General features: G+C 53.4%; 1 protein-coding gene across 3 annotated transcripts in view; it reads right to left on the minus strand.

The window, feature by feature from the left end:
* The window catches only part of TPCN1 (two pore segment channel 1), a 56,272-nt gene that overhangs the window by 14,362 nt on the left and 25,497 nt on the right, over positions 1 to 16,413 (minus strand). For 2 of the 3 annotated variants that reach the window (XM_029921238.1, XM_029921237.1), the window contains exons 3-14: positions 14,386 to 14,513; positions 12,252 to 12,364; positions 10,879 to 10,930; positions 8,582 to 8,758; positions 8,080 to 8,193; positions 7,193 to 7,323; positions 6,254 to 6,342; positions 3,924 to 3,958; positions 3,391 to 3,449; positions 3,037 to 3,136; positions 1,074 to 1,190; positions 692 to 816 (exon numbers count right to left, since the gene is read on the minus strand). In XM_029921238.1, coding sequence (XP_029777098.1) covers positions 692 to 816; positions 1,074 to 1,190; positions 3,037 to 3,136; positions 3,391 to 3,449; positions 3,924 to 3,958; positions 6,254 to 6,342; positions 7,193 to 7,323; positions 8,080 to 8,193; positions 8,582 to 8,758; positions 10,879 to 10,930; positions 12,252 to 12,364; positions 14,386 to 14,513 — 1,240 coding nt within the window. The remainder of the gene's footprint in view (positions 1 to 691; positions 817 to 1,073; positions 1,191 to 3,036; positions 3,137 to 3,390; positions 3,450 to 3,923; positions 3,959 to 6,253; positions 6,343 to 7,192; positions 7,324 to 8,079; positions 8,194 to 8,581; positions 8,759 to 10,878; positions 10,931 to 12,251; positions 12,365 to 14,385; positions 14,514 to 16,413) is intronic. The other variant, XM_029921239.1, reaches the window with a different exon arrangement.

Genomic DNA, 16,413 nt, shown 5'->3' on the forward strand with positions numbered 1-16,413 from the left:
AGATAAAAAAAAATCAGAACCCATTGCCACTGAGCTCCAGCCCTCCCTCGTCCACCTGTGGTCACCTTTAAGGGGGGGAGGGGACACCTCCATGCCCCAGGGACCCTTATGTTGGGGGCAGCCGACCTCCTTCCTCCAGGTGCCATGCCCACTGAATCCGCTTGGTCTACACGGACTGCTGATGGCTTGGATCGCTAGAATTCTTAGATGGGCAGGGACACAGCCTCCTCTAGCAGAGAACTAAATGGAGCAGCGGGGACTGCCTGCAGCCCAGACAGGGCCAGTCACCCCCGCTTCCCAGCTGGCCCGCTCCCTTCGCCAGAAACCGGGGTTCGGATCGTCAGCAGTCCGGAAGACCAGGACTTGCCCACGCACATCTTAGCCGTGTGCGTGTGCCCGCGTGCATGTGTGTGCCCGGCTCTGTGGCTCCCTCAGGGCTTGACAGTGAGTGGCGGGGCCAGGCCATTGTGTGAACCGCTACATTCCTTTTCTGAACTGGGCGTGGGTTGGACTTCCTTTACTTGTGAGAAGCACCCGATGAACGATTCCATCTACATGTACACGAATCTCTGTGCAGAAAACTAGTCTCTAAGAGGCTTCTTTGCCCGCCCACCTCCTGGGCCTCTGCCCGCCCCAGCTCCCTGGCATGAATACCTTGTCGGGACGCCACCCCACCGGCACCCACTCTTACCTGAGCAGAGGGGAGTTGCTCTGATTCAGGGCCTTGAAAGTCAGATAGCGCTCCCTGGCGCTCATCCGGGGCCTGTAGAAGCGCATCAGGCCCTCAAACTGCCTGTAGGAGACGCCGGCGGGCCTCTGCAAGGAGAGAGAGGGCAGAAGGCCGAGTGAACCCAGGAAAACAGAGAGCCCACACTGCCCTTCCTTTGGGGACAGCCACTCCGACGGCCAGGAGAACACGGGATCCCAGGGCACCTGGCGCTTTCTTGGTCTCCCAGGGGCAGAAGTCCTGGTTTCTAAAGCTGCTGGCCCAGCCATGCTCAGGCGCTGCTCAGGGCCAGCGAGAGAGACCAGGGACTGGTCCTCTCCCCTGCCCCACCCTTACTCCTCCCTACCCGTTGGCTGATGAGCAGGCGGTAGGCATGCTGGATGGCAGTTCGCTTATGCAGCAGCAAAGACTTGAACTTGCGTTTCTCAATGTCATTGAAGGTGTCGAACACCACGGCCAGAAGCTGTGAGGGAAGAACACAGGATCTGGGTCCTCTGCGTGGTGGGGCCTCAAGGAGCTGCCTCCAGAGGGCGCTCCACCCCAGAAGGGGACCTTGAGAGGACCCTCTGACCAGCTCCTCGGGGATGGAGGAAGTTTGTCTCCAAGCATCCACAGGGGAAGGCCATCCTAAGCTCACGCCAGGCTGGACAGGGTTCTAAGGGGGAAATGGCAAGAGGAACACAAGCTACACCCACCACGAAGGCGGGGAGCCGCTGTCCAGCCCAACCTCGGAGCAAGAAGGAACATCGCCACGCAGGACAGCCCTCCCTCGTCCCCTTGTTCCCAGTCCTGGTGAGTCACAGCCTCAGGCACAGCCCCAGAAATCAGGGCGGTGAGGTGGCCTGCCCTCTCCAGGGCACAACAGTGCCAGCTGCCTAATTCCAGAGCTGGAACGTTAACAACGCGGTCTGCACTTTCAAAGGGCAGCAGGAGGGTGGGAGCAGATCTGAAAGAAAGCTTTTTTGGAAACGTTTTCTTTTTCTCTCTAAAAAATTTTTGAGGGAAACTCTCTGGTCGTTTCCGTCCCTTCACATTGGCCCCCGATTTTCCCCCCCTTTAGATGAAGGGAGGGGCAGCAAACTTTTCCTGTAGAGGGACACAGAGCAAATGTTCTAGGCTCTGAAGGCCAGATGGTGTCTGTTGAAAGTACTTGACCCTGCAGCCGTAGCATGAAATCAGCTGCAGATGAGGCGCAAACCAACGGCCATGGCTGTGTGCCAATAAAACTTTATTTATAGAAATGGGTGGTGGGCTGGCTTTGGCCAGTTGGTGACCTGTGCCCTAGATTCTCACAGCTCAAAACAGTGAAAACAAATCAGTTGTGCAGAACGTCTTTTTATGATTCTACGCTAACAACAATATATAGAACAGTAACACACATAAACACATACCCATCCTATTGGTTTTGAAGAATTACAAAAGGAAAATACCTTCCTTTTTTAGGATTTCAAGTTTTTAGGCGACTTCATAAGTCTCCCCCAGGGCAAGTGCTTTATTTCTACTCTGGGCCAGTGTAGGAATGCTCTTCAGAAGCAGACAAATACAAGACCCGATAAAAATCTCTGCCGACAGTCTGGCATTGACGTGTGGTTGCGACACGGACCTAATGGCCTCATCCCAGCGGCCATCTGCTGGTGGGTGGAGGCTTTCTGGGGGCCAGCTGGGCCTCCGCAAACACCCCAAAGTTCCCCAGGGGCAGGGGACTTTACATTCTCCTTAGCAAAATGTGTCCTGGAATGATTTGCTGCTGGTTCCCGGTCAGTGGGGTGGAAAGGGACACATGGGTGCAGGGAGACGAAGCGGCTGAGGGCAGGATTCTGGGATCGGACCAGCTCACCGGGCCACCTCGAGCTGTGCAGCCGTGGGCAAGGCACTCCATGAGTCTGGCTCCGTTTCCTCCGCTACAAGCTGAGGATCATAACAGAACCTCCAGGATTTTTGTGGAAAATCATTTAATCCTCACGCACGAAGCACTGTGCCCGGTGCCTGGCAAAGGCTTCATCAGTGCCAGCTTTTAGAGTTGTTCTGATGCATTCGCCAGAGGATGAAAGGTCCGCGGGCAGCCTGCCCTAACAGGCGAGCTCCAGTGCTGACGGCAGTGACAGTATTACCCCAGGTTACCCACTAGTAACCAGCTGAACTCAGGTCCCGCCAGGACATCCGCCACCACACCGCACCTGAGCCCAGCCCGAGACCCCATCCCCGACGGAGGCCGACAGCGGGCCCGATGTCGCCATCCCTGTGGTGCCCGGCGCTGCCGGCTGGGACAGCGGCTGGGGGTGGGCGTGGGGCGCCGCACGCTCACTCACCAGGTTCATGATGAAGTACAGCTCGATGGAGAGGTAGACGATGAAGAAGACACAGGACCAGGGGTTCCGGGAGTAGGAGGGCATCATCACATCTGGGAAACTGGATTTGCGGAGCTTTACTGCAGGGCCCTGCGGCTGCCTTCTCCCGTTCTCCATCTCCACGGAGGCCACCTCTCCCTTCTGCCTTCCCGGCCCCGCCCCGCCTTCCCCTCCTCTCGTCCACGTCCACGGGCCCTGAGCTCACTGGGCCACCCCCATCCCTCACAGTGTCCTCGGCACCTGTCTGCGCTCAGGTGTGGAATATTCTTGGCTGAAAAGAGTAGACCCGGGGGCACCAGCAGAGCCCAAACTCACTTGGCTGTGGTCAGGAGGACAAAGAGACTGACGATGCTGTTCTCCAGGGTGCTGAAGTACTGGAGGGAGAGAAGGGGAGCCTGGTGGGCCACCTGGGGGGGCCCGGCCCTGCCCCGCCCCTCCCCTCCCCACCAACTCTCCCTCCTGCCAAGGAGCCTTGACGATGGCAGTGGGGAAACAAATACAGAGTCCGGCCACCTCTGGCCTTCTCAAACTCTGCGCTTCTGGCAGAAGCGGACAACTGACTGGGACCGTTTCCTAGAGAATCACAGGTCTGCAGCATCCGTTTGGCTCCCTCCACTGCTCCTTCACCACATCTGTTCCAGATCTGATCCCAGAAACAGGCCTCTCAAGGCCAAGAAAGGGGATTCCCTCGGCGCTTAAGGATGGGACCAGCTCAAGTGTGGGTGACAGGAGCCATAAGCCGTGCTGAGAAACCTTGCTCACGTGGCCAGGACGTCAGGCTGCCCCCTTTGTCTGCGGGGAAAGGCCCCAGATAGAAGAAGAAACAGATAAACAGGGTGATTACTTACGGGGTCCGAAGGATTAGAGGAGAACAAGTAGAAACCTAGACAGTGGCAGAAAACAGATGGATAAAAAGGGTCAGAGCAGAGGTCCCAAACCCGACACCAAAGGATCGCACAAAGAAATGTAAGCGAGCGCTGGGGGCAGAGGGAAGCATCAGGGAGTGACGGGGATGGCAGCACTCTGAGGACACGCGCTCTGTCTAAAGGAGCAGGTGCGACTGGACACGGCAGAAGTGCTGCCACTGGGGAATGTGGCCCAAGAGTCACCGCGTCTACTGTTGAAAAAGGCTGGGCGTACAGGGGCGCCTGGGTGGTTCTGTCGGTCAAGCATCTGACTTGATTTCGGTTCAGGTCACGATCTCACGGTTCGGGAAACCGAGCCCCACACTGGGCTCTGTGCTGACAGCGTAGAGCCGGCTTGGGATTCTCTCTCTGCCCCTCCCTGCCGCATGCCCTCTTCTCTCTCTCAAAAATAAACTTAAAAAAGAAAAAAGACTGGACGCCCAGCATGTTGACTAGTTAATAACACTCTGTTCTATATCTGAAAGCTGTTCAGAGAGTAGATCTTAAAAGTTCTCATCTGAAGTGGGGCCCGGGTGGCTCAGTCCGCTGGGTGTCCGACTTCGGCTCAGGTCAGGATCTCACGGTTTGTGGGTTTGAGCCCCGCATCGGGCTCTGTGCTGACAGCTCGGAGCCTGGAGTCTGCTTTGAATTTTGTGTCTCCCTCTCTCTCTGCCCTTCCCCAACTCGCTCGTACACATGTGCTGTCTCTCTCTCTAAAATAAATCAACATTAAAAAAATTTTTTAAATAAAAAAAAAAAGTTCTCATCAGTAGAGAAAAAAATTGTAACTGTGTAGGGTTACAGATGGCAACTAGATTTACCGTGGGGGCCGTTTTGTGATATATACAAATATTAAATCGTTCTGTTATGCACCTAAAACTAATACAATGTTGTATGTCAATTATACCTCCATTTTTTTTAATTAAAAAAAAATTTTTTTTCAAGGCTGGAAATCTGTATTTTCATGCAATAAATCTAATTTTCAAATGTTGGCTCAACGTTTTCAGACCAAATGAAACTCATCCACAGGCAGGATTTGGAGTCCAGACTGCTGGGTTGCGATTTGGGTTTTGAGAAAATGATGGCCAAGTAACAATTCCAAAGAGAGCCCCTTGTTCTCCTCTAGCCCAGGGTCCTGGGATGCAAACACCCTCAGTTTCCTCTTCTCTGGAATGGGCTATTGCCCCGCGGCCTTGAAATCCCAAGTGGGAAAAGGGAAAAGTTCTCCCCTCAAGGTAATTAGCCCCCTTGGAGCACAAAGGAAGTTCTACAGAGACGGGTGGTAGGGGTGGTAGGGTGGAGGGTCGGAGGGTCGGAGGTGAGGTGGCAGCCAGTGGCCCAGGACACAGCAGTCATAAGGGCCTGGGGTGCTGGCCTTAGACACAGGGCTCCCTGGTTCCACGGTCTCCGCCATCCCAGGACTACAGAAGGGACCTCGGGCTTCCTAGCCATGTTCCAGGATCTCTACCGTCTCTGTCCTATGTTTGGATATGGCTGTGGCATCAATACTCGGCCTGGTCTGAAAAGGCAAGGCCTCTTCAGGTTGAGAAAGGCCGTGACCCTGCCTGTGTCTGGTGAAGCTGAAGTGTGCGGATGCTAACGTCCTAGGCACAGGCCCTGAAAGAAGCTCTCACACACGCACACCAGGAGACACGTGAGTGTTCACTGCGGTGTGACGCGTCACGGTGACAATGCCCACCACCGGAACAAACTTCGCCGTAGAGCCACCTGCAGAGGGGCCACACACATTATGTAACCACTGCTTTATTTTTTTTAATTTTCTAATGTTTATTTCTTTTGGGGGGGTGGGGGAGGAGCAGAGAGAGGGAGGCACAGAATCCGAAGCAGGCTCTGGGCTCTGAGCTGACAACACAGGGCCCAACGCAGGCCTCGAACTCAAGAACCGTGAGTTCATGACCTGAGCCAAAGCCAGGTGCTTGACCGAGCCACCCAGGAGCCCCGTAAAATGTTCCAGTCTGCAAAGTGGTACCACTTACTCGTTTAAGGAAATACCAAATATAGCCATAAAGATACGCGTGGCAGTGGCAGGCTTAGGTCAGGGGTACCTCCGAGGGGAAAGGGAATTGAGACCATGAAAAGACAGAGAGGGGGCTTCCATTTTACCCCAATCCTTCATTTGCTAAGCTGAAGGCCGTGGGTGTTTAACCAGTTGTAAAAGCTCCCTGAACTTCTCCGACTGTCAAAGTAAATTCCTCTTGCACCGTGAGCTTGCTGTGAGGGGCTGGCAGGGCCCCAGGGCGCAGGGCACTCACCAAGGATGGCGAAAATGACCATGAAAAAGAGCAGCAGCAGGAGAATGTCCATGAAGGGCGGCAGGGACTGGAAGATCTGTCGCAGGTTGCTGGGGAGACAGCAGCGAGGAGAGGTGAGGCCGGGGGGAGGAGGAGCGGGGCCCGAGGGGCCGCTGTCTGGGACTCCACAGGCGAGATGGGGGACCGGGGCTCCTGACTCACACAACCACAGCCCGCCGCACCCTGCCCTGTGAAATCACACTTAGCGTTTTCCCGGAGGACTTCCGCTCAGTGGTGCCGGGGAAGAACTCGGGCAGGTGCAGCGCACACAGCCCTCCTCCCTCCCGAGCAGGCAAGGGCCCTGGTAAGTAATGGGGAGAACAGCAGAAGGCCAAGTGCGTGGCCTTGGGCACACAGCTTCCAGGAGTAGATGTGCCAAGACATTTCAGGGCCACCTAGTCCCAGGACGCCTGCCTTCAGCTTTGAGCAGGGCCTGAAGAATGAAGCGCCAGCCCGCCGTCTCTCAGTACCCTCGTCGAGAGAGTTCCCAGATGGGCTCTTCGATCTAAGCTTAGCTCCAGACTAGCGTGCAGGCTTGGGTCCAGCCCCCCAGGCTCAGTGAGGGGGTCAGCCTGCTCAGTCACTCGGACTTTGTGCACGTGCTGGGCTTGGAGCCGCCGCCGCTGTGTTTGGGCAAATAATGTACCAGAGGAGCCAGCCCCTCAAGGCTGCAAGGAAGACGGGAAAGAGCCCCAGACCTGGAGCCAGGGAACCAAACCCCGAGTGGAGCACCGCCTTCCGTGCTGCGTGGGTCTACTTCGAAGGAAGCGAGCAGGCTTATTATACTTTCCCAGCGTGCAGAACCGATCCTATCACTACTTGACCTGCTGGGTCCTGCCCCACAGGCCCAGAGGTCCCGGCCAGGCCAGGAGAGCGGCCGCCTCAGGCCCCAGGCCTTACCGGCGGACGCCGCCGCAGTACCGACAGTCCACGAGGAAAATGCAGCGCAGGGCCCGGGTCACGCGCACGTGGGACGTCTGCCGCACCAGCACCACGATGGCCTCGATGAACTGCACCACCAACACGGAGGTCTGGGGGCGGACGGGCACGGAGCTCCATCAGCATCTCCAACCCAGCCCCCTGCCTGCAAGATCCTGTCCCCCGGGGCCTCGAGAGGTCCTTCCCTTCTCCTCCAGCTCTCACTCCCCCAGTTTGGAGCAGGCCCTGGACACAAGCCTTCTGGCGGCCAGCACGGATGTATGGCCCCGGCAGGAACGGAGCCGTGCTCCCAGCGGCTCCTTGGGTAGTCTTCCCTCAGCAACACTGCCACCCTGCCGGCCACGTCTGCCCACCCTCTGCCTTCAGCTCTCCCCGTTCCCACGAGGAAGGGCACCGAGGTCTGTAGCGATCCGCCATTCCTCGGGCACATCCTCCTGGCAGAGCCCACTCTGACACGTTCCTACTCGCTGCACACAGAGAGGCGTTCGTTACCGGTCACTGATCTGCATGGGCGCGGAGGCCAGACAGACCTGGGTTTGAATCCCATGCCTGCGGGATTGAGATCCCATTCCCGCCTGGCTAGCAGGGTGTCAACTAGGGACAGTCACCCATCTCCTGTGAAGGCTGCTGTGCCAATGCCCGGCCCGCACCAGATGCCAAATCACTGTGGCCCCTGCTAGCGTCACCGTGACAACCGGAGTGCGGCTCTGCAAGGCATGGCGAGTACGGGGCCCCAGGGTTACAGTTCCGAGTGCAGGGCTCGACCCACAGGGAATCAGGCATTGAACTGAAGATACAGGCTTGAAGCTGACATGGGAGAAAACGCCAATCAGACATGGCCGCATCACCTTGACCATGGTCCGTTTGTGTCGGATGAAGGTGTGGAGGCCCAGCCAACGCAACTTCATGCAGAGTTCAAATACCACCACCATCAGGGCGAACAGCTCCAGGGTCGCGTGCACCTGCAACCAAATGGTAGGAGGAGATGTCGCCCCACCAGCCCCCCAGCCTCCTGGCAGTCACACCTGGCTCCCTTTTCCCCTAAGGCTGGAGACGGTAGGCGGGACTGTAGTCAGGTGCACCCACTCCCTGGAAACCAGGCGTGGCGGCAATCAGATGGTGCCCCTCTCTGGAATGTTCCAGCAAGCCCAATCACAGAGAGCCTGGGGGCCGTGCATTCCCCTCCAGCAAGGACCCCAGGCAAGACTGGCAATGCAATGCTGCTCCCAGGCCTCCATGACCCCCTCCTCCCGCTCCCTTCCTCCCACAGGGCCTCCCTGTTTTAAGTTCGTCCTGGAGTATCTGCCCTTCCAGAATGTTCCATTCCAGGCTTGCCTCGCGGACACTCACGTAAATGCCGAGCCGGAGCGCAGGCACAGCGGGGGCCTCACACAGGGAGAGCAGCAGCAGCAGCAGGGCCGTGGACAACTCCATCAGGTAAAAGAGGTGGTTGTGTGCGAAGAGGTAGGCCGCCAGCGCTTTGGCGTTCTTGGGGTGGGTGAAGAACTTGTCATTATTCTCGCCTTCCTGAAGAAACGAGAGTCGCGTGGGCAAACGGGCCTCGGGAGGACGCGGCACCAAAGAGGTGTCAGGGGCTGGGGGAGGAGGAGGGCCCTTGGCGAACGAGCCAAGTGTCGGGCTAGAGATGGAAGTTGATGATGGGACAGAAAAAGTCTTATCTTCACCAGACTGCACCCTGTCGAGTCTGCGGACAGAACTCAAGGGACCTGCTTCTTCCTAAGAACCACCTGGAAGAATCAAAGAATAAATCATCCCAAGGGAGTGAGAACAGAGGCGGCACGGGGGAGCCCCTTAGCGGCCAAATCACTCTCGGAAGCGCCCTTGGGTGTAAAGAGCTGGGGGCTCTGGGGTAGGCAAAGACAGCTGAGTCCTGGCTTCCCCGCGCCTCCCCGGACAACGCTGAAGAAGTTTCTTCCCCTTCTTCAACTGCCAGAGAGCTAACACATGTCTTTAGTCACAGGGCTCCTCCTGTAAGGCGCTTAGGATGGTGCCTGGCACACAGTCGGCTCCCTGCTGAGGTTACCTACTATTACGATTATAAATAATACTAACATTGAGGAAAAAAGGAGCCTGAGACCACCCTTACTATATGCACATAGTATATTCTTACTATATACAGTATAGTATGTATACTACGTATATATATATATATATATATATATATATTCCCCTTCTTACTTTCTTGACTATTTCCATCTCATTTCCTAACTCCTGCACAAGGACAGGCCTTGCCCTGATTCCTGAGCTCCAACAGTAATGGGACAGGGGCTGACCTTGACCAAGGTGCCCACCTGGCCAGGCACCGTGCTCGGCCCCTTCCCTGAGCCCTGGACACTCCTTCACTCCTGATCACGTCCCTCTTGGGCCGGGGCTTCTATTGTCCTATTGGACAGATGAGAAAATCGAGGTACAGAAGCTTCAGTGGGCCCTGACCTTATGGAGCCGGGCAATCACCAGATTGTCATTAGCCTTCTACTGATGACAGGATCTTGGGAACAGTCTGCTTGTGACAAGCAGATGACAGCCTGAGGCCACTGCTGGCCCTCCCTCTTAGGGTCCGCCTTCTGGTGGCTGCGGGGAAGTCTTCACTGCCTCCCTGTGATTGGTGGGCACAGGGCGAGGGGCCACCCCACCTCCTCATCTCTCACGGCAGCACCCCATCCAGCAAGCCAATGCGCAGGACAAAGTCACTTGGTAATAATGTTCTGCATCATCGCCTTCAGTGCTTCTGAATGGGGAGGGGACAACACTGCCCTGCTCCCGTTTCCTCCACCCCATCCCGGTCTTGGAATGGGGTCAGACCTTCGACTCTGGGGCTCCTCTGGGATGAGGCCACCCTCTCCATCCTCACACCCCCTATTCCAGGGAGGGGAGACTAACGCATCACAGTGATTCCTGCGGAAGCTGCCGCCAGGCAGGAAGACACTGTGCATGGAAAGCGTCTGGCCCGGTGGGCTCCCGCACCACCCCAAGGTGGCGTCAGCTCCCCAGGTCTGTGTCAGAGAGCAAGCAGGGGATGGGGTGCTGAGCTCACCCAGCACGGTGCCTGGTACGCACAGGAGGTGCATGCTGGGAGTCCGGTAGGGTGAACCGCACCTGTAAGAGAGTGCCTCTCCAGACCCCAGCCCGGTCCCGGGACCTCCCTGCAGCTTCGAGGTGGGGAGCTCTGACCTGGGCTGTGGTTTGCAGGGCGGCTTTGAACAAGTCACTTCCCTGGAGCCAGAGACATCACTAGCCTCATTATGAAAAACTAAAGCCAAACCACAGACTGGACAGGGGCAGGCCAGACAAAGAGAACAAACATCCCAGCAGTGGGAGGGATGGCAGGCTGGCGAGCCTCCCTCGAAGCCCTGTGATCTGTGCAGGACTGTGGTTTTTACCATCACTGCCAGGGCCGGGGCGGGGGAGGGGGGGGTGGGGACACAGGGTGGCCCGGGAAACTTCTGGTTTGGATTATTAAAAAGTGCAATTCTTGGGTAACATCTTCCAATAAAGAGCCAGGTCTGGTTATACGGAACCACCAACAAGGCAGGAGTGGGGGGGCTCAGGCTTTACCTCCAGGGATTAGAATTACCAGGAGCGCAGATGAGGTCTCTACCAACAAGGACGGAGGGAGATTTACTCACATCGCTGGGTTCTGATCCAAACCCCAAGGAGAACCCTGGTCTGATTTCCTCACTGCTGATCATATACCAGATGAGAAGGAATGAGAAGACAGGCCAGTTGTACCTGACTCCCAGCTTCCCTCTCTGCTCCCTGGGGCCAAAGTCCACCCAGAAAGTGACTACTGTCTCTGAGGCGCCAGGACCACAATAGCACCAGCTCCCGAGGGTGAGTGAGTTACCAGGTACAATTTGGGAAGAGAGCAAACCTCAGGCACTAGGTATCCTCAAAGGAGCAAGGGGCCAATTGCCTGAGGGCCCCAACCGTCTGGTTCGGGGGCCATGCCCACAGCTTAGAGGCAAAGCAGGAAAAAAAAAAAAAAAAGACCATCTGACACCAGCTAAATGCACCCCCCCTACCCGCCAGAAACAGCCATGAACTACTGTTCAGAGGCGTCTGAGGTCTGCTTTGATTTTCATTTATTACCCAAAGAATACAGAAGTGCTGACGCATAGGAGCACATGTACCCCAATGTTCATAGCGGCACTTTCTACAATAGCCAAATCATGGAAAGAGCCTAAATGTCCATCACCTGATGAGTGGATCAAGAAGATGTGGTGTATATACACAATGGAGTATAATATAGCAACGAGAAAGAATGAAATCTGGCCATTTGTAGCAAAGTGGATAGACCTTGAGGGTGTCGTGCTAAGCGAAAGAAGTCAGGCAGAGAAGGACAGATACCATATGTTTGCGCTTATAGGTCTAACAGGAGAAACTTAACAGAGGACCATGGGGAGGGGAAGGGGGAAGGAGAGTTGGGGAGAGAGAGGGACACAAATCATGAGAGACTATTGAATACTGAAAACGAACCGAGGACTGAAGGGGGCGGGGAAGAGGGTGATGGTCTTGGAGGGGGGGCACTTGTGGGGAGAAGCACTGGGTGTTATGTGAAAACCAATTTGACAATAAACTATTATAAATTAAAAAAAATAAAAACAAAAAAACTAAAACAAAAAAAGGATTCATTGTTGGTGAGCATAATTCAAATAATACACAGGATTATAAGGCAGTAAAAATCCCGTCAGCCAAAGATAATCACCTTTACGTGTTGGATGAACACCTTCCCAGAAGGGGATGGGGATCTGTGCGCGCACAGGTCTATGCTGCTACACACATATGTGGACCCGTGTGTGTGTGTGTCTGTGTGTGTGAATGTTATATAAAAATCATCATACTATACTTGCAGTTCTGTAGCCTCTTTCTCCACAACCACGGGGCCCATTTTCAAGTGGACCCATGGGCCCAGGTCAAGAAATGAAGCAACAACGTATAGAGGAATGAGCATGGACTGAGGTGAGCTGGACGCGGTTTACATCCACGCTCCGGAACTCACTTGCTGGGGGGCCTTGGCCTCCTTGAGCCCCTCTGAGTGCTGTCTGCTTGTCTGCAAATGGGAGATGATGAGACCACCTTGGAGGGCTGTGAGAATGACTGGCAGGTGCCCCCCTTAAAGAGAGAGATTTCCATTGCTGATGTTCTCACCTGCTTACGGAGTGAAGGAGTTACCAGGTCTCCGGGGGCACCCAAGACCCCCAACTCTGCGCTTTGACCCATCCTGTGCTCTGATCTGGTATCTATTCAACCTTAAGGTGACAGGGCGCCGGGCGACCCCGCGGGACCCTGCCACATGAGACGGGCGTGCTCGAGCTTGCCAGAACGTCCCTGAAACATTTCGGTTGCTTTAACCTGAATCAAAATGGATTTGTTGTTTGTGTTGTGAGGAACACACCTTATGTGACGCTGTATCATACAGGAGAGGCATCAAGGGAACTGAGCAACCATCAAATAACTATCCAAATGTAATGAAATCTTTTTTAAGAAAATAACAAAACACATACTTGCAAGTGGGAGCTGCTTCAAAGAAAAAAGATCAGGGAAAATTATTATTCAAATGAATTTAAGAAAAATTCCACTTCCTCACCTAAACTCTGACTCAATGCACACAGTGACTAGCATCTTATGGTGACAAGAATGGCAGGATTATAGTGACTAATGCTACAGACGGTGAGATGGGCAGTTAAGAGGCAGTTTCCCCCACTTGGAGAATATTCGATAATTGTACACGGAGGCCCCTAAAAGTGTTGATTCCTTCCATCTGGTAATCCCACTTCTTAGAGGCTTTCCTAATAAAATAATCCTGGATGTTAAAGAGAGAAAGAGAGAGAAATAGCTCTATGCATAGATTGTCTTCAGATTATAACTTATAATAGGGAAATGCATACTATATAATAAGGGAATTATAAAAAATGGGAAAATATCCAGCCTTTTCAGGACAGTTTACATAAATTAGGATCCATTTATCAGATATAATTATAAAGTCATTAAAATTTGTTTATAGGAATTATAAGAGCATAAGAAAAAAGCTCTGTTACATACTATTTAAAAAAGCAGATTACACAACTGTACATACCACGTGACTTTAAAATTACTTTACAAAACAGTAAAACCGATGTATTATTCTTTTTTAATAAAAATTTTAACGTTTATTTATTTTGAGAGAGAGAGAGAGAGCATGAGTGGGATGGACAGAGAGAGAGGAGAGAGAATTCCAGAGAGGCTCCATGCTGACACAGTGTACAGCCCGACATGAGGCTCGAACTCACAAACTGTGAGATCAAGACCTGAGTCAAAATCAAAAACCTGAGCCACCCAGGCACCCCTTATTTTCAAATAATGTTGACAGTGACTCAGGTGAATTTTTTTTTTTTGCCGCATCCCCTCTGCAGTGAGCATGTAGTGAGCATGTATTGCTTCTATAAAGAAAGTACTGGGGCGCCTGGGTGGCTCAGTCGGTAGAACGTCCGACTTCGGCTAAGGTCATAATCTCACTATTTGTGGGTTCGAGCCCCGCATCGGGCTCTGTGCTGACAGCTCAGAGCCTGGAGCCTGCTTCTGATTCTGTGTCTCCTTCTCTCTCTGGCCCTCCTCTGTTCAACGTTCATCTCTTTCTGTCTCTCAAAAATAAATAAAGGTTAAAAAAAAAAAAGTATTGTTTTTATTGAAAAAAAAAGAGAAAAAACCAACCAAAAAAACAAGAACCAAGCAAGAAATACCAAATGTGAAAACAACAGCAGACTAAGCAGGAAGGGAAGAAAGCTCTGTCTCTAAGTTCCCACACCAGGCCCACCAGCGCCTGCTACAGTAGTACGTGATTTCAGGAACTCCCCCTCGGAACTGACTGTCAGGGCCTGTGAATGGGGAGCGGGGCTGCGAAGGCCAAGTGGATGGACTCCGGGAACCTCGGGGGCAGGCAGGGCCACGTACGGCGGGTAACAAGAAAGCCCACGCACATTACCCTCCCTGTCTGGGCACCATCGGGCTGGCTCTCCTCTCCGAAAGATGAGAAGCTCGCACACAGAGCAGGAACGGGAGCCGAGCCAGAACTGAATTTCCGGGCACGTGGCAGGGCCCCGGCTGCCCCCTCGGCCAACAGGCACCGAGAATAGAGCCCGATCGGAGATGCTCACCTGGAGGTAGATTGCGGCCTCTTGATAATTGATCTCCCAGTTGTGTCCGGCGGGGCTCGATGGGGGACTCTGACCCCCTGAGCCTAGGCTGGGGGCCTGGGAGTCGTGGACGGCATAGCTGCCTCCATCTGCACGGGGAGAGGAGAAAGATTCACTCACGGCCCAGGCGCGGGAGGATAAAGACACCATTCACCATTCACCATACGCTCCCACATACACCCCATTATGTGCCAGTCAACGCTCGATCCTGCGCAATAATAGCAAGAATTAGCATGGCTAATTACAAATATCTTTCATTCTCTTGTTAAATGAAACGGGCAAGTGCAAAGGAGCACATATAGTATGCTATCTTTTGTGTAAAAAAGGGAGGAAGCAAGAAAGCATACGGATCTCTCTTTACAAAAAGAGGAAGGATGAATTAGGACTCACTGAAGTCAGTGACTTACGAGGGGCGTGGGGGGCAGCCTAGAAGTGGTCACTCCCTTCCCGTGAGTCATCTTTTTGTACACTTTTGACTTTTGGAAGCAAGGTGACGTTCTACGCCATTAAAAACAAGAACGACTGGATTTGTCCCCAGTGCAGGGTCAGCTGTTGCTTTTCCCTGCAGACACCCGTGCCCCTTTGCTTCCAGTACACGGATCCCCATCTGCCTTTGGAGAACATCCACCCCTACTCGCCACCCATTCTTTGTATCTGGCCGACCCCACCCCTGCCTGCCAGGCAGGCAGGTGCAATAAAAAGCACCTCATCTCCCTGCATGGGGACTGATACAGGCGAGGTGCTGTCCCAAGCCCAGCCAATGAGGGCTGAACTTGGGGTCTTTTCCCGGACCACTTAGGAAGGAGGGGCTCTTTCTCTGTTGCTGCAGGCGGCTGCCTTTGCCGCCACCAGGTGAGGAAGCTTGCCAGAGAAAGGAAGCCACGGAGGACAAAAGAATCACAGGGAAAATATTAGTTGCATCCCTGGGATCAAGCTGTGCCTGACATCCACCTCTTAGCACTTCTAAAATCTGAGCCCATAAAGATCCTTTTGTACGTAGGCCTGTTTGAATTGGGTTCGTCAAAACACTCAAGTGTGTCTACTGATATATGGTAAGCAAAGGTACCAGTTGGGGAGATTTATTATCATCTAGGATAAGAATTCGGTTGCCCATAATTCACACTCAAACTGATCCACCTACAGGAAAATAAAGAATGAAATAAGTTTGAGTAAGGAGATATGCAGAGATGACAAGAAGCAAATAACGTAAAGCTCACAACCAAATAGGAAAGGGGAGGAAACCGGTAGGGTTCCTAGGGCTACGGGGTCATAACTGGCCCTTCTGGCCTTGAACTGCCAGCCAAAGTCAGTTGGGTCCTTCAAAGCTCTTCTCCACGCATTTTTAGAAACTATTTTATTTAGCGATAGTGGACACACAGTAAAAGGCACAATTTGCATGTTCTGATATATGCACACGTTTGTTCTGACATATGCACAGACTTGTGAAACCATCACTGGCATCAAGATCGTACATCCATCAATCACCCCCCCATGCCCACCTCCGCCCATCACCCCCAGGCAACCACTGATCTGCTTCGTCACTATTCGATGAATCTGCGTCGCTTAGAATTTTGCACCGATGGAATCAAAGAGTATGTATTCTTTTTTCCTCTGGCTTCTCTCACACAGCATAATGATTCAAGATCCATCCATGTTGTGTGATGTATGGATGGCTCAGTTGGTTTTTTTGCTGAGTGGCACTCTCTTGGAAGGGCCTGCCACGGTTTATCCATACACCTGTTGATGGACACTGAGCTTGCTTTCAGTTCGGGGCTGTTTCGAATGAAGGCACTGTGAACATGCATGTACAGGACTTTGTAGGGACACACACTTTCATTTCTTTTGGGTAAATGCCTAGGGGTGAAATAGCTAGATCGTATATTTAACCTAAGAAACTGCCGAGCTGTTTTCCACAATGACTGAATCATTTTACACTCCCACGTGCCGTGCAGGAGAGTCCCTGTTTCTCCACACCCTCATCCATACTGG

The sequence above is a fragment of the Suricata suricatta genome, chromosome 14 (assembly GCF_006229205.1).
Source record: "Suricata suricatta isolate VVHF042 chromosome 14, meerkat_22Aug2017_6uvM2_HiC, whole genome shotgun sequence".
NCBI classification, from domain to species: Eukaryota; Metazoa; Chordata; class Mammalia; order Carnivora; family Herpestidae; genus Suricata; species Suricata suricatta.